Source organism: Botrytis porri (assembly GCF_014898465.1).
Source record: "Botrytis porri strain MUCL 3234 chromosome Unknown BPOR_005, whole genome shotgun sequence".
In the NCBI taxonomy this organism is placed as follows: domain Eukaryota; kingdom Fungi; phylum Ascomycota; class Leotiomycetes; order Helotiales; family Sclerotiniaceae; genus Botrytis; species Botrytis porri.
In genome coordinates, this window is record NW_024066079.1 from 807,665 (window position 1) to 824,287 (window position 16,623).

Genomic DNA, 16,623 nt, shown 5'->3' on the forward strand with positions numbered 1-16,623 from the left:
TTATGCCACCTGCTAACTCGAGACCCGGGCATGCGGTTCAAGATCAGCTGAACGAGAGAGATATTAGTGGACATTTGCTATGTTTTAAGAGGGGTTTATAAAGGATTTGAAAGGTTATCAAAGGTATTGGCAGGGAACCGGACAAAGATTTATTGTTGCTGCAGTTTGCTATATTGATGGATATTTTGAAGGTACTTGCGGTGGATGAGTTTACGGTTCTCGAATCATACGAAGATGAAAAAGAGGACATGTAACGTTAGCTTATATAATATTTGCCCGTAAAATCTATGAAGAGGTAGATATGAATACATCAATGAGAAACAAAGGTGCTTGCGCTTCAAAGTGACAATCAATGCCAAAGTATCGTAAGTCATACAACGTAGGAAATATTAACAGTACAAGAGTGAGAAACTATAAAGTACCAGCATCAAGAACTGGTGTTAGCTTCACAATAACAGTCAGATAATCTCCCACACTGCCCTTCACGCTCTTCTCAAGGCGAAATTTCCACTCCCCTCCAATCCCAACAACGCCCTCTACTCTCAATTCCCTTCGCCATCGCAACATCCCACAACTTCTCTACCGCAAACTCGAGACTGAACAATTTCCCCTCCTTGACACCTCCCCAAAACTCCTTTGACAAGCCCGTCTTGACCGTCCCCGGATGATACGAAATCGCCAGCGCATTATCCCCATGTCTCGTTTTCAAGAAAAGATCAAACGTCTTTGTTAGAGAATTCACCGCCGCTTTCGAAGCACGATAACTATACCATCCCCCGAGTGCGTTATCCGAGGTGGAACCTACGCGAGCAGACATGTTGAGCCAGAGGGCGTGGGGTGGCAGATTTTTTGTGTCGGGAGAGGAAGAGAGATCGAGACGTTTGGGGGGGAGGAAGGGGGAAAAGTGCTTGGTGAGGAGGAGGGGACCGATGGTGTTGACGGCGAAGCTGTGTTGGATTTGGGAGTGGTCTAATTGGGCGGGTGATTTTTCGGGGTAGAGGATACCGGGGATGGAAAAGGCGAGACGCAGATGGTGGGTTGAGGAGGGGAAGAGAGATGAACATTTTTCTGCGGCGGAGGAGATGGTGGATTCATCTAGATTGTGTTAGGATTTTGAGATTTTATATTTGGGGGATATTGATGTTGGAATTTATAAATTTCCAATATGATTTATGAACTCTTTTTGAGTGATTGAGTGAGACAATGAATCACTTACTTGTGACATCGACTTCCAATACCGTCAATCTCTTGGGATCAACATCTAAGTCTGCCAAAATAGATTTCTTCGCTCCTTCAATATCTTTCCTCGACGTTGCCACGACAGGAAGCTGTGTGTTTTGAAGGAGATGTCGAGTTAGGTAGAAACCAATTCCTCGATTTGCGGGACAAACTAGTGACCATGCCATTTTTTCTTCTTTCTCAATTGATTATATTGTCTTGTAGGAATTTGAAGATTGGCGTGAGTACGAAAAAAGATCATGTAGAGGGGAGGAGCATGACGTTTTGTTTGACATCAATTGCAATGACAATGACAGCATCATTGATATATTTTTTGAAAGAGCCATCCTTACAAGTGGCGGGTGTGGCTGGACGATCCATTGACATCGGGCGGTCGATCTTTCCATGCATCTATGTTGCATTTTAGATCGGGTTTGTGGGGGTTGTAGCTAGGCTAACTAGAGATTAACTCTAAGTTTGAATGTTTGAATAGGAATTAGTCATTGGATGAATTCACGATGTCTAAAAAAGGGGGATCTTGATGTTCAAGCGAGATCAAATGAAAATTGCGAATCTATAATCACAAAGATGGCGAGAGCTCATTACATATTCATATTTTCAAGCCATTGTAGAAACCATTTTTTAAGAAACGCTTAAGCAATGCAATGAATCTCTCTTCCCATCCCAACACCATGGCCGCCAACAATTGTTGTTGCTAGCCATTCCAAAACATTGATCATAGTATAACAGTAACAAAGATGAAATATTCTTCGATCATCTATCACAAAGCGACGTCTTGAAAGCTAGCATTTCCTGGCGTCTGATTCCCGGATGTGTTTTCTTCGCCCGATTTAGTCAAGTCATCTGCTGATACTCCAAATGGCGCTGCAGGTCGTAGAGCAAGTTTCTGTTGTTCTACATCTGAAGCTCGAGACTTTTGCTCTTCGGGAACTGCTGTCTTTTCTGTCTCTTGCTTTTCTTGTCCTTCCCCCGAGTCGCTACTAGAATCACCATCTTCTTGTTCCTTCTCTCTCTCCTCCTTATCTGCTTTAGGTGTATCTTTTGCGGGTGGAGTAGGAGGAACAGTTTGACCGTTCGTGTTCGTGTTCGTGGGTGGTGGTGAAGTAGTTGGTGTAGTGACTTGTTCTCTGGACGGTTCAGCCTGTGCTGGTTGAGCTGGAGGTGTGTTCGAAACTATTTGTCTCTGTTTTGGATCCGCATCAAGATAATATTGCCTAACGCCCACGATTCTTCCACCTCTCTCACAGCCCTCAACCCATTCCGGCCTTACAACTGGAATATTCATCTCGACGGCTTTCTCCCAGGCTATACCTCTTCCTTCTGTTGTGACAAAGTGTGTTGTGTCGATTCTCACAGTATCTGCCATCTTCGCCCCAATCCTCTCAACTGCTTTGACAAGACTATCCCTCAATGAAGCGGGCAGAATGCCAGGCGTAACAGTAATACCACTTAGATCCGTCATTTTGTGTGTCCTCACAACCACCTTCTCACTACTAAAAGTTCCGGCACTCGTTCTTAATAGCAGGTGAAACGTGTATTCTGTATCAACAGCCAAACCACTGATCTTTGTGCTCAGCATTTGACTCGGCCTTGGGATGTTTCCAGCCTTTTGTCCATTGCGAAAGAGGGAGAGTGAGATAACATCTGCGGTTGCTAACTCAATATGATCCCATTCTAAAACGACAGAAGTCTGAGTTGCATTGCGACAGCGAAGGACTGGTGCAGACGGTTCTGATGCACCAAATGAATTGAAGATAGAATCTTGGAGAGCGACGAATGATTTTTGGGATTTTTCTTCCGAGACGAGGTTTCGTGCAACGGTAATATCGACGATGCTACCGGATGTGATGTTGGGTGGAAGGAGAATAGATGGAAATTCAATCTGGGAGGGGCATTGTCAGTCACGGAGGTTGGGGGCAGTAACATGTGCAATGACGAAGTTGTATATATGTAGTCAATGTGCAGTTGATTGGATCATTGTTGAGAGGATAACTTACGAGTCGTTTATCTTGAGTTAATAAGACGGCCACTCCGGCATCGACTTTACCCACGGTGAGTGAAATCAACATGGCGAATACACTATTTAATGTGCCAAAAGGGAGCGGAATTCTTTAAGATACGTTGCGACAGCTTCGCGATTGCGATCGTCCTAGATTAGCTTGGAGAGCTCCAGCGTGTGTCTAGGCGGCGCTAATTGGTTGGATCTGACACAGCCGCAAATTGATAAAACATTTCTGGTGTGAACTTCCTTCAAGATGTTATGGTATGTGTGATAGCAAATGCAATACTGTATATACATATTTTATATCTTTAGAATAATGTGTGAAGGCTATATAGTCTGGCTATCAAAACGTGGCAACGTTTAAGATTTTTTCTATTTCTTATTTTGCATTATTTTCCATCACTTTTGATAGAGCGTTCCACCAAATACCTTATTCTTGGTGTTTTTCTTCTTTTTTGGAAAGTTCACTGTTGTACCACCCTCCTTTTCCTTCGCTCCATTTTTCATCTGGACCCTTTTCATTTCAATGGGTATGCCCTTGGTCTGTTTGCTGGGATTCTGATTTGATTTGTTATGTTGAGCTTCACGCTCTAGCTTGAACTTTCGTATCAATGCGGTCACAGCCATCTCCGCTTGATTTTGTAAAACATCCATCTTTGCAGTCAAGGCCTTATCTTTAGCAGATATTATCATCGTGCCAACTAGGTCTCCGCCCTCCCTACCCCCATCTATACTGTTGGATATCCTTCTTCCAGACAAGTCATAATTGTGGTTCTTCAAGGCTTCCCTGACTGCAGTTCTGATCCTCCGTACCATATGGGTTCGTATAACTTTCTTGTTTCCTCCATGAACTTTCGCACAAAATACAGACAGCCACAAAGGCGAGGTCTTGTTGACCAGAACGTGCTGAATGTTATAGTGGTCTGGGTTGTAGGTTTTAGATACCGCTGGAGTTTGATGAGAGCCATAGGCGTGGTGAGCGGAAAGCTTATAAGAAAAACAGTGATCGTCCCCTGTGATACCTTTGAATGATCCATAAGCTAGAGCATCTACTGATTTCAGTTGACCGGAACGTATCAGCTGCGAGAATTTCGATTCCACAGCAATTGCAGCTGTTCCAGTCGCTCTAGCAGCCATCTCCAGTGGAGGATTGGGAATGTTCTTGAGGTGAGAGTAGTGTGCGTCAGAATCATTGGCTCCTAGTTCATATTGTGCTTTGTTTTTGTAACAGTAGACAATGACTTTGAAAACTGGCGGATGTATTGAACATTGTTTTTTTGCATTATCATCTTTTGGAATCAAGGGTCTCGATCAATGACAATGCAGCCGTAACAAAGCGAATTCATCAATTTGGTCGGACCGGATCTCTTTAGCGTGCGCCAAGACCCCACCACTAGTGAACCACAATTTATGACACTACTCCAGCCCAGAAATAAATTATTGTTTGCTACTTAATCGCCTTCTTCTTCCTTCTTCACTAATCTTATTCCAATACCACAACCAAAATAACAATACCGCAAACCACACACACCCTTCAAACCGAAATCCAAGAATCGATAGTAAAGTAAAACAACAGCAAATATGCCTAAGAATAAGGGAAAGGTAAGAAATTGTCGCATTTTTATTGGAAATCTTCCACCCCACTATCTTGATCTAGGCTGACACAGTTGCGAAAAATAGGGAGGAAAGAACAGGCGTCGTGGAAAGAACGAGAACGACAACGAGAAGCGTGAACTAACCTTCAAGGAAGAAGGTCAAGGTACACACTCCCTGTGGCTACTATTTACACCCGCTATCTACTTTTACTTTCTCCTTTACCGCTCCTTGTTTTTCAAGTCATGTTACTCTGCAGACGACCAACTAACAACTTCCTGCAGAATATGCCCAAGTTATTAAGATGCTCGGAAACGGTCGTTTAGAAGCTCTCTGCTTTGATGGTACTAGACGTCTTGCACATATCCGTGGAAAGCTCAGAAAGAAGGTCTGGATCAACCAAGGAGATATCATTCTCCTTTCTCTCCGTGATTACCAAGATGAGAAGGGAGATGTCATCCTTAAGTACAGCGCCGACGAAGCCAGAAGTTTGAAGGCCTACGGAGAACTCCCCGAGAGCGCAAAGATCAACGAGACCGATACCTACGGACAAGGCGAAGACGGAGATTGCAACTTCGAGTTCGATGACGACAGAGATAGTGGTAGCGATTCTGATGATGCTGCTGAAGGAGGAAAGGGCAAGGAGATTGATATTGATGATATCTAAAATGTTCTGGGGGTTAGTGGCTCCCCTACACGGTTGATAGTGGTGGTTAGGGGGATGGAAAGAAAGACTGTCTTCTCTCTCAATCTCGTTGGATCTGGTCATCGTTCCACTCGCTGGATCCCGAGAACCTCGACAGGCATTTTTCCTTCTAGTGCTTCATTCGACTGGCGATACTTGTATAGTGGGAGAGACGTTATGCATGTATTAACCAAGACTCTTAATTCCAATCTACGTAGCATAGACTGACGGCTATTCGAATAATAAAATGGTATTTTTCTTTTGAATGTATCACCTGCAATCTGCGCTGAACTGAATGTACCACTTCAAGGTTTGACCACATTGCATACATAATCTCGACGTACACGTCCTGTCATTTCCAATTTTTAATGTTTTCGATTGATTTAACTACTAAAGCTCCTTGCACTTGAGTTACCCATATCTCCTAAGCCACCCACGTTACTTTACAGCAGCCAATTCCGACTAACAGGGCTTTGACTGAACGTCTCTTCTTTACTTGACTTAGTAAACGCTCAATATACTACAAACTTCGCCCCCCTTTTGACTTCATTCCTCTACCAAACTAAACAACCAATCACATCATCGCATCTACCAATCATCATCTTCCGCTTCGTCATCTGATCAAAATATTAGCCAAGGACACAAACTCTAAGATTATGAAATGAAAACTTACCACTAGCACTAACTTTCTGCTTTCTCTTATTCAAAGCAGCTGCTAATGCATCCGCCAATCCACCTCCACCTCCACCTCCTGAAGATGCACCAGCTGGAGGAAGTCCACTACCTGCAGGTCCAGTATCTGCACCAGGAACGGCAGCAGCACTTCTGTCTCTGACTAGTGATCGGTCAACTTTCTTGAGAGCTCCAATACCACCGGCCTTTTGAATGTTTGCCATAAGGTCGGCACGATCACCAGTAGGTTTAGGTGGTGGCGGAGCACCTGAAGCATTGCCAGAATCGCGATTTGGAGGAGGTGGTGGTGGAGGAGGAGCTGGAGGTCCATTTCCTGGAGGTGGCGGAGGTGGTGGAGGACCGCCAAATGATGGCATAGGTGGAGGGGGAGGGGGAGGTGGTCCTCCAAATGCTGGGGGAGGTCCAGGCGGTGGGGGAGGTGGAGGAGCAGCAGATGATGGAATAGGTGGAGCAGCAGATTGCGGTAAAGGTGGTGGAGGTGGGGCGCTCATTTGTGGCAAAGGAGGTGGAGGTGGTGCAGTGTCTCTCGGAGGTAAAGGCACAGGACGAGTAGAAGCAGGAGGTAAGGGGGGAGCACCCGGGGATGATGGAGTTTTGGGCGGTAAAGGCGGAGGAGGAATGTGTGCAGGCGGTATAGCATGACTGCTGTGTGATTGATGGATATCTCTAGGAGGCGGGGGTGGAACAGGACCTCGTTGTGGAGTAGGAGGTGGTGCCGTAATTCTTGTCCCTGTGAAAGGTGGAGGAACTCCAAATCTCGAACCTGATTCCCCTGGTTCGTAATCTTCGATAGGCGTCTTCGCAGGTCTAGGTGGTGGGGGTGGCCCTGGATTCGAAGAAGCATGTGCTCGAGAAGGTGCTCTATCATTGGTATGCGCAAATTTTCCAGCATCTGCGAATGGCGGTGGAGCTGCAAACCTGGGGGGAGGGGGACCCCTGGGCGGTGAAGGCTCTCTTGGTGGTGTTGGCTCCCGAGCAATATCTGCTTTGGATCGCCGTGGTGCAGGAGGTGGAGGTGGTGCACCTCGTCCATGACCAGCAGAAGAATTTTGAGGACTATCGGAACGTGTTCGAGGTGCTGCTGGAGGTGGAGGTGGAGGAGGGGCTTTATTTCTTTGATTTTCGATACCACTAGGCGTAGGTGTTATAACTTGTTGAGCTTGCTTCTCTCGAATATAATCTGCAATAAAATCCTGATTATCCCTGATTATGTCGTCTGTAATACCCATTTCTCTCAAGTCCTCACCCCATGTTTCTCGCCAATGAGGATCGATCGCTTCCAAAGCTGCATATTCGGCCTGCCCTGTCCTGAAGCTTCCACCCGAGTGCCTGTGGTTCTGCGCTTGATGCGCCGGTTGTGAAGGTGGGAGTACGTAGCTAGGCGAATCGGGGGGAGTAGGTTGTATCGATGGAGCAGAAGAATGTCTGTGTCCACCGAAGAATCCACCAAGGAGACTGTGTTTATGAGCCGGAGCAGCGCCTCCAAAGGGATTGGCCTTTGTAGCTTTACTGGCATTCTTTTCTCGATCGTTCATCTTTTTCATGAAGGTTTTGGCTTCTTTCTCGTCCACGAAGGACAGTCCAGCCAGACATTCTTCTGTTTCGAAGGTATGAAAGAATGTTCGATCTTGGTTATATGACCAAGTATCATATATCTCTTGGTCCCATATTACACCTTTGTTCGTAGACTATAACATAAGAGTTAGCATTGATGATTGATGAGGTACTGCCGGGCTAGTATAGAGGAGAAGCACTGACTGAGATATCGACAAGTTTTATCCAGTAGGTATTTCCGACAAGATCATTCGCAAGAACTGCCGCTCCTTGTAGGCCAGTATATGTCCATTTATGACGATCGGGATAAGCAATATATAGACGGGCGACTGCTACTGCCTGGATTTTGTTCGAGGCCTTTGGTACCATGCGTTTGACCGTCTCCTTATCATCGTCTGACAATATGGAAGGCATTTTGTAGGCTTATTGGATATCTGTAGGCCTCGATAGACTTTTTAACTTGATCACGTATCGGAACTTCTTCTATAATATGTATCTTCGTAGGGTTTTTGGAAATAGGGTTCGGTCGTGTGGGAGATTGCTCTCGTGTTGGTCGCACTTCTCACACTTCTTAGAAGCATTGGAAAATAGCGACAATTGTGCGATGATTCCTTTCCTATCACAATGATTCGGAGAAGAGATTTGGACCAAAAAGTAAAGCGAATGGTACTGGTCCTTTAGGTAGCCAACTTCCGCAGCGAATATGTGCTTATTCACAATGATTGATACGGTCAATGTCAGTTGGGCACAGATGTAGATTGTCGTACTCCGTATGGGCAATGCTGCGACGACAAAAATGCCAAGTGATTCAGCCACTGGTCGGGGCAAAGCCACAGAATGCTCCGAATCTCAAAGAAACGAATGGGGCATCTCACAATTCCACATCGGATTACATCTTCCGAAAGTACGAATGCGAACATCGTTTCATATTACTGTTGTAACGCGCGTACTGGTCACAGGCATCTATATTATTTTGAGTATTCCACGAAGCCATCATAATTTACGTTTTAAATTGATATTTTGACAGGCAAAATCTATAAGTCTTATACAACTACCACCTACTCACCGGTGCATCTGTACTGCGTAGGTACTGCATGACAATCGACTTGCAATGAAATGGGGATTAATCACTCTTGTACGAGTATATGAGGATGACAACATACACAGCACACCACTCGCATCAACATATATGTTGAGAAAGACGGAAGTTTTATATCATACTGGTCGTCTTTGCTAATAAATATGTACCACATTATGTCCACTATCATCCGTTTCCTTAACCATTCCACCTTTCCCAACGCCAGCCATCCATCAGTTCTTGCTTCGTTACCATTTCGTCGGAATGATCGCACGATTCGTGTAAGGTTCTCTTACAATCTAACAAATCAGTTTAGTCTATCGGGTAGGTTAATGCATAGGCATACCGAAGAGCTTTACTTGTTCAAAGCAGCAGTCTTTGCTTGACGGTCCGCCTTGGATCCCTCCTGCTCCGGCATACTTTGAGGGACAGCAGGTCCTGGGTTTGCCGCGTGGTAGTTGATTTGGACTTTATCTCCCTTTGCTTCGCCTTCATTATGGAGGGGATGATCGCTAGCATTGTTATCGGTCTTTGAAGATGAGTTCTTCATAACGTGCTCAGTCAATTCACCGGCTTTGTGTTGGTACGTTTCGTCTGGACCGGCAGGCATGATGTAGGGTTTGTTGTTTGGATGAATTATTTGACTTTGAGAAGATTCGTATATTCGTAGTTTGTAGAGTTAGATGGTATGAAGATAAGAGCTTTCCATCTACAGGATCCTTCATTCTCTCTTCTATATAAGCCATATTTCCCCTCATGACGTAGGCGGGCGTTGCTCGAAGACCACGGAATAAAGCTATCTCTAGCTTTGTCGCTAGCTTCAACTACCAATAACTATGAGTTCTCGAACAATGTTCGTAATAAGATCAAGATTTTGATAGTGAATGAACCATTAAGATCAGATCAACCAAGTCTTTGCCTAAAATAGGCCATCCGAGACATCTGACGTGGGTAGATACGGGTAAAGTGTATATCGAAAACTACTTCTGACATCGTGTGTGGTTCGCGTTAATCATCAATTGGCCAACGCGTCATGATACCTCCAAGATGTCTTCATCAAACGGCGAACAACAACCCGTGAAGCTGTCACTGCCATTGGTAAATTCAATCTTCCTTTGTATGAATAATATCTTAATGGGAACTGCAGAAATATCAACAAGAGATATTCCAAGAGCTTCGACAAAAAGATGAGCTTGTCGTTCTTGCTCGCGGCCTTGGCCTCTTGAGACTTGTCACGAACCTCCTCCATTCATATGATGCAGCAGGAAATAACCTGATAATACTGGTTGGTGCAGATGATCGAGAGAACGGATGGATTGGAGAAGCACTGGCAGAGCACGCTGCTATCAGCATGGCTCCTAGAGCGCGAGGTCTTTCTGTCGTCAATACAGATCTCATGAGTGTCGGCACGAGAGAAAAGATGTATGCACAAGGAGGAATATTTAGCATTACATCTAGAATTCTTGTGGTCGATCTTTTGACTAGTCTATTAAACACAGAGACAATTACTGGCGTGGTAGTGTTACATGCAGATAAGGTTGTAGCTACATCACTGGAGGCCTTCATACTTCGGATATACAGACAGAAAAATAAGGCCGGATTTCTCAAAGCCTTTTCGGACAATCCAGAACCATTTGCGACTGGATTTTCGCCATTGTCCACTATGATGCGAAATCTATTCCTACGCAACGTCTCAATATGGCCAAGATTCCATATAAATGTTGCTCAAGCTTTGGAAGGCAAGAAGAAAGCCGAGGTTATTGAACTTGAGGTTTCGATGTCTGACTCTATGCGAGATATCCAAAATGCCATAATGGAATGTGTAGAGGTTAGCATTGGTGAGTTGAAGAAATCGAATTCAGGGTTAGAGATGGACGACTGGAACGTTGATAGTGCTTTACACAAGCAATTTGATATAGTCATTCGTAGGCAGCTTGATCCAGTATGGCATCGAGTCAGCTGGAAGACGAAACAGATTGTCAACGACTTGACTGTCTTAAGAGGGATGCTACATTCTCTACTAACATATGATGCGGTCTCATTCAATCGTCATTTGGATATGATTCTTGCTGCGCATCAGCCTCCTGCTGGATCTACAAGGCAAAACCAATCTCCTTGGCTATTTCTTGATGCAGCACATACCGTATTTGACACAGCGAAAAGAAGGGTATATACAGGCAAGGCTACACGAACAGATGATGTGGATTCTTTGAAGCCTGTGTTAGAGGAACAGCCGAAATGGTCAGTGCTTGCCGAAGTGCTTGATGAAATCGATAGAGATCTATACTTCAATCCCGTACCGTTGGATGACTCGAATGGCACGATCTTGATAATGTGCACAGATTCGGCTCAATGCTGGCAATTGCGAGAGTACCTTCAAAGTATGCACGCCCGTCCAGAAACAACCGAGAATGACGAGGACGAAGAACAAGAGCCATCGGCAGAAATCATGATGAGGCGAAAGTTGCGCAGCTACTTAGAGTGGAAGAAGAAGTTCGCGAAAATCAGCGCGACTCTTTTCGATGAGAATCAAAACGCACTAAATGGTATTAGCAACGCCAACAGTGTTACGAACAGCTCCCGAGGTAAAGCTCCAGCAAACAAGAGGAGGAGAGTGAGAGGAGGTGCCTCAAGCTCGGGATCCACACGTGCCACCAATGGCAGTCTACAAGCTGCGGAAGATAAACCCCTCGAGGTTGCTGAATTAATGTCAGAAATAAAGCCCACAGAAGTGGAGGAACTGCAAAAAGAAGAGGTCATTGCCGATCCTTTAGATGACATGGAAGATTACTATCAGCTTTACGAGATGAAGGATCTTGTGGTAGTTCACGCATACGATGGGGATATGGATGAGCATATTCTCGAAGAAGTAAAGCCGCGGTATATCATCATGTATGAACCGGACACATCTTTTGTTCGTAGAGTAGAGGTTTATCGCTCTTCACATAATGATCGGAACGTCCGAGTATACTTCCTTTATTATGGGGGTTCGGTAGAGGAACAACGCTACCTGTCATCCACTCGCCGAGAAAAAGACGCCTTTACCAAACTTATCAAGGAAAAAGCCAACATGTCTGTTGTACTGACTCTTGACGCACATGGCATCGAAGATCCGCAAGAAGTTTTCCTCCGTACCATAAATACACGTATCGCTGGTGGAGGACGTTTAGCGGCTACAGCACAGCCCCCACGGGTAGTAGTTGATGTTCGAGAATTTCGCTCTTCACTCCCGTCTTTGCTTCACGGTCGGAGCGTGGTCGTAGTACCCTGTATGCTTACCGTTGGAGATTATGTTCTTTCGCCCAACATATGTGTGGAGCGTAAATCAATCAAAGACTTGATCTCATCATTCAAAGATGGCCGTTTATACAATCAAGCCGAAACTATGCTCGAACACTACAAGTCACCAATGTTACTTATTGAGTTCGACCAAGGCAAATCTTTCACTCTTGAACCGTTTGCTGATCTCTCCGGCTCTTTATCATCCGTATCAGCCGCAAATGCATCATCTGATCTCCAATCCAAACTCGTGCTCCTCACTCTCGCATTCCCTAAACTCCGCATAATCTGGAGTTCTAGTCCCTATCAAACTGCCGAGATATTCGAAAGTCTCAAAACACAAGAACCCGAACCAGATCCTATACAAGCTGTGAAGATTGGACTTGAAGGTGGTGCAAGTGCGGAGGATCAAGTGTTTAATCGGGAGCCTCAGGACATGTTAAGAGTGGTGCCTGGAGTTACAGGGAAGAATCTGGGTAACCTCGTGATGGAGTTGGGGAGTGTTAAGGAGGTTGCTAATGCCGATTTGGAGGAATTAGAGCCGGTGGTTGGGAAGGAGGCTGGAAGGCAGATTCATCGATTCTTTAACAAAAGTGTACTCGAATGATGTGGCATTGGATTCGTTCAAATAAATCATCTGTTTCGATGTATTTAGAAAATGACATGTTTTCGTATATGATCCTCTCGTCCATCGCAAGCATGCATGGCTATGAGTTTTGGCGCAACACATAGAAGCCGAGTAGCTAATTAGATACTATAATCAACGAATGTTTCCGCACCCCATACACAATCTAGATTATAAATATGCATCATTAAATACTATCAAATCCATCATGAATATCATATCAGGCCACCAGCGCTTCGAAACCCAAGCTTTGTACAAAGTGAATTCCCAGCATGTCTCAATTCGAATGGAAGCACCAACACGATGAACTAGACGTTATCTTTTGGTTCGGCTCTCCACCTGTTAGAATGTTGTTCTCCCATTTAAAATATCTGTAGATTGTCACGGTTACATGGATTATGTATTACGTATGTATGAATGTAGCAATGTAGGAATGCATGTAGTATGACATTGGTATCCTGAAATATGGTACATGGATGGGTGTTGTTGGTGTTGGGGATCGGGAGTTGGGTTGTGCTATCGTGGGTGAAATGGATGGATATGGATTCTTGTGCATCGAGTATGCATTTATTCTTGCTAGAAGAAGTCTACGCATAATAGATGCGTGTAGTTTTGATTCACGAAAACGAAATTGTGTGGTCACTATGGTGTAGATCCCAGAGAATGTAATATGAAGTGTGAGTTGAGAAGAAATCAGGTGTGGCCTTGATGGCATTGATGGCATTGATGGGTTCATCTGGTCAATTCTTTAATTGACAAGTTATAAGTCTGACCTGGTCTGGTCTGGTCTTGGTCTGGGGAACTACGTCATCATAGGATAGTCAATTAAGAAACAAACAGAGAAAGGACCATTCATCTCGATAATATTCAACCAACCAATCATCCATCCATCCATCCATCCACCCATCCACCCATCCATCCCATCCTTCCTTTATTCACATTCCATTGCAGCATCATCTCATAAAACCCGAGTCAGATAAGAAAAATCATACACCAAAGTTCAATATCAGATCTACGTCGTACAATCTCCTCTTATATTCCCCCTCCAGTAACATCCCCTAAAACTTAAAAAAAACTCTAAAAAGCATCCGCTCATGTGGCTACCTAGCTAGTGACATCAACAAAAACCAACGCCACAGTGGCTGACATGACTAGTTTCCTCAGACGAGCCACAATTACCACTCTAGGCCCTATCACGGGAACTCATCCCCGTCATCAGCGGCGTGGCATACCTAAAACGGAGACTTGTTCATACACCATGCCTTGATTTTTTGATTTGAGTCTAAAAGCTAAGAAAAATGCGAGGACGTTGGTATGTGATTCCTTCCGACTCGATTGGATCTAATGAACAGGAGAGGATGAAATGAGTTATTCTTCTTTGGGTAAGATGAGGAACTAAAGAAGCAAGGGATCAGGCAGGAAAATAACTAGGTTTGGTATGGGTAATAAATAAGTGTGAGAGAAAGAGTGAAGAAAGAAAATCTGATGCGACAAAATTTCCGTTGATGACGTCACTTTGGATATCATTTGGAGGACAATTTTTTAATTCCCGGGCAAGGTACTGGGCAAAGGATGGTACCGGTTTGACCTCATATTTGACAGGTCTTGGACCGGATTTTATTTTGTGACTAGGGAGGGGGAGAGGTACTGTTATGATGGTATGACGCTACTATGGGATCATCTGATTGGAAAGGATGGGACGGCAGGTTTTGGAGAGCTGGTGAGGGAATCAAATATATATAGAGTCGTATGTTTCTCCTTTCGCTTTGCTTTCTCTCTCTCTCTCTACATCATACAAACATATAATACAATCCATCGATTTTACTCTATCAACAAACAATTAAACAATCAAACAATCAAACATCCATCTCGAGATACTCTTTGAGTTTTAATCAACAACACACACACACACACATCTACTACACAAATCGATCAAAATGGGTGCCGTTGTTTCTTGTGTATGTCTCTCTACCTTTCTCCCTTCTCCACGGTTTTGCATTTCGTTGATCTCAGATCTATCTGATCTCATCCAACAAATCCCACCAACTCCCCTCCAAAACCACCCTTTTAAATACAAACTAACATCCCCCATAGATCACAGGCATGTTCCGCGCCATCGGTGCCGGTCTCATGGCCGTCGTCAACGGAATCGGAGCCATTCTCACCGGTATCATCAATGCCATTGTCGCCTTCTTCGATGTCCTCATCTCCTGCTTGACATGCGGAAGCTGCGGCGGTAAGAGAAGAGGTAGACGTACGACGAGTCATGTTTAGAAAGGTCCCTTGCCGTTGCATGAGGGGTACTTGGTATTCACACTCTCTACATGATCTATCATCTATGTATTGTTGGAGAGATGAATAGGGAAGGATGCATAGAAGATGCGAGTTTGCTTTATGATACCTGAGGTGTTTGATGGATGATGGATGATAGATGATGAATGCATGAATGGATGGGCGGAAGAGAGAGAGAGAGGAGAGCTATTTTTGTTTTTTCCGATTCGACTCGATACCCGGTTTCTTTTCTCTTAATTTGATGGTGGATGGGTGGGATGGTGGGCAGCTGGAGATGAGTTTATGTTTGGTTTTGCGAGCGCACGCGCTTGCAGTTACTGGAGATGAGAGAGTGTGAGAGGAAGGAAGGAGTGGAGGTTTAATGGTTATGATACACTACATTACTACACTACGTCTTGTTTTTCGATTGTGATTTGTGATTTGTGATTTGTGAAGTTGTGTTTCAGTATAAATGTGAACATCTATTGCGAATTTTAATGGCACTTGTGGAGGTATTCATTGGATCTACTTCGAAAACAAATAATGCTTACCCTATAACCTCTACACATACCCCATAAATAACATTCTCCTACCTCAACCTCCCTCCCTCTCTTCCCCTCCCCTCTTCACAAAACCACTCTGCGAAATACCATACATTCCATACCTTTATCCCATCTCATCCTTATACTGTCATCTTACATTTCCCTCTTCAAACCTTCCTTTCCCCTCCTTTTTTAATAATAAAGTGCTACACAGAAGCACAATAGACCTGTATCGTTTATCATTTCTTCTTTATTGTTTCTCTTATATCCTCTATTTTCCACCTCGAAATTCTGTCTATTGTTCTTCTTTTCCGAATATCTTGTTCTATCCTCCCCGGTCAACTCAATCCACATCAAATTCAATATTCAATGTTTATGTAGATGTAATTGCAATTGCAATTGCAATTGTAGGAATAAACTCGATACTAATTAACAAAGCAAACACACAACAACAAGGGAACCCGAATTTCCGGGGAAGGGTTAATTTCTTTGGGTTGTTGGTATTAATAAGTGGAAGAGAGAGAGAGAGCGGGGGGGGGTTTAGATGCTGGATTTGCACGGGGGATTATAAGGTTATTTGGGGATAACATTTAAGAATGATATTCGGATCTTTTGAGAAAGGAAGGAGGGAAGGAAGGAAGGAAGGAAAAGGGATGCCGGAAAAAAAGAAACGAGAGATGAAGAAGAGTAGAAGAAGAGAGCGGAGTCATTCTTCTGGAATACATCAAGAAGACAAGTCCACCAAAGATCGTGGGTTTTGGGATGGAATAAGATGCCTACCTATATTCTGGCCAAGGGTCATGAGTAGCAGAGTAGATGTTTAGTTACAGTACAGACTAGAAACCTAGATAGATGTAGGAAAGATAAAGTCGGTTTCGAGGCTTGGGATTTGTAGGCTTTGTGCAGTTGGAGTAGGTATTGGTTGTGGTGATGTTGCGAGGAGGGTATGTGGTGAGGATGATGTGTGTTTGGGCAGGGAGATGTTGGGATGGTTGTGGATGTTAATGGTATTTTTCTTGTAAGTTGTGGTATTCGTAAGGAAAGGGGTTTCTGAGGAGGAGG

At 44.2% G+C, this 16,623-nt stretch overlaps 8 protein-coding genes across 8 annotated transcripts; 3 read left to right on the forward strand and 5 right to left on the reverse strand.

The window, feature by feature from the left end:
- Positions 1-493: 493 nt before the first annotated feature.
- Positions 494-1,406, reverse strand: EAF01_003955 (uncharacterized protein; the record flags this gene model as incomplete). The annotated part of the gene is made up of 2 exons (XM_038912209.1): positions 494-1,095; positions 1,217-1,406. 2 exons carry the CDS (start codon positions 1,404-1,406, stop codon positions 494-496), a joined length of 792 nt encoding a protein of 263 aa, XP_038771893.1.
- Positions 1,407-1,999: 593 nt separating this feature from the next.
- Positions 2,000-3,308, reverse strand: EAF01_003956 (uncharacterized protein; the record flags this gene model as incomplete). Its single annotated transcript, XM_038912210.1, has 2 exons — positions 2,000-3,121; positions 3,237-3,308. 2 exons carry the CDS (start codon positions 3,306-3,308, stop codon positions 2,000-2,002), a joined length of 1,194 nt encoding a protein of 397 aa, XP_038771894.1.
- Positions 3,309-3,640: 332 nt separating this feature from the next.
- On the reverse strand, positions 3,641-4,378 carry EAF01_003957 (uncharacterized protein; the record flags this gene model as incomplete). The annotated part of the gene is made up of 1 exon (XM_038912211.1): positions 3,641-4,378. The coding sequence occupies one exon, from the start codon at positions 4,376-4,378 to the stop codon at positions 3,641-3,643; it is 738 nt and encodes a 245-aa protein (XP_038771895.1).
- Positions 4,379-4,678: 300 nt separating this feature from the next.
- On the forward strand, positions 4,679-5,785 carry EAF01_003958 (uncharacterized protein). Its single transcript, XM_038912212.1, has 3 exons — positions 4,679-4,843; positions 4,922-5,000; positions 5,119-5,785. Exons 1-3 carry the CDS (start codon positions 4,823-4,825, stop codon positions 5,499-5,501), a joined length of 483 nt encoding a protein of 160 aa, XP_038771896.1. The 5' UTR covers positions 4,679-4,822; the 3' UTR covers positions 5,502-5,785.
- Positions 5,786-5,863: 78 nt separating this feature from the next.
- On the reverse strand, positions 5,864-8,530 carry EAF01_003959 (uncharacterized protein). Its single transcript, XM_038912213.1, has 3 exons — positions 7,971-8,530; positions 6,193-7,900; positions 5,864-6,136 (listed from the first exon to the last, which is right to left on the reverse strand). Exons 1-3 carry the CDS (start codon positions 8,178-8,180, stop codon positions 6,108-6,110), a joined length of 1,947 nt encoding a protein of 648 aa, XP_038771897.1. The 5' UTR covers positions 8,181-8,530; the 3' UTR covers positions 5,864-6,107.
- A 669-nt stretch (positions 8,531-9,199) lies between these two features.
- Positions 9,200-9,454, reverse strand: EAF01_003960 (uncharacterized protein; the record flags this gene model as incomplete). The annotated part of the gene is made up of 1 exon (XM_038912214.1): positions 9,200-9,454. The coding sequence occupies one exon, from the start codon at positions 9,452-9,454 to the stop codon at positions 9,200-9,202; it is 255 nt and encodes an 84-aa protein (XP_038771898.1).
- Positions 9,455-9,891: 437 nt separating this feature from the next.
- EAF01_003961 (uncharacterized protein) lies at positions 9,892-12,730 on the forward strand (the record flags this gene model as incomplete). Its single annotated transcript, XM_038912215.1, has 2 exons — positions 9,892-9,942; positions 9,992-12,730. 2 exons carry the CDS (start codon positions 9,892-9,894, stop codon positions 12,728-12,730), a joined length of 2,790 nt encoding a protein of 929 aa, XP_038771899.1.
- Positions 12,731-14,685: 1,955 nt separating this feature from the next.
- On the forward strand, positions 14,686-15,022 carry EAF01_003962 (uncharacterized protein; the record flags this gene model as incomplete). The annotated part of the gene is made up of 2 exons (XM_038912216.1): positions 14,686-14,706; positions 14,843-15,022. 2 exons carry the CDS (start codon positions 14,686-14,688, stop codon positions 15,020-15,022), a joined length of 201 nt encoding a protein of 66 aa, XP_038771900.1.
- Between the last annotated feature and the right edge of the window lie 1,601 nt (positions 15,023-16,623).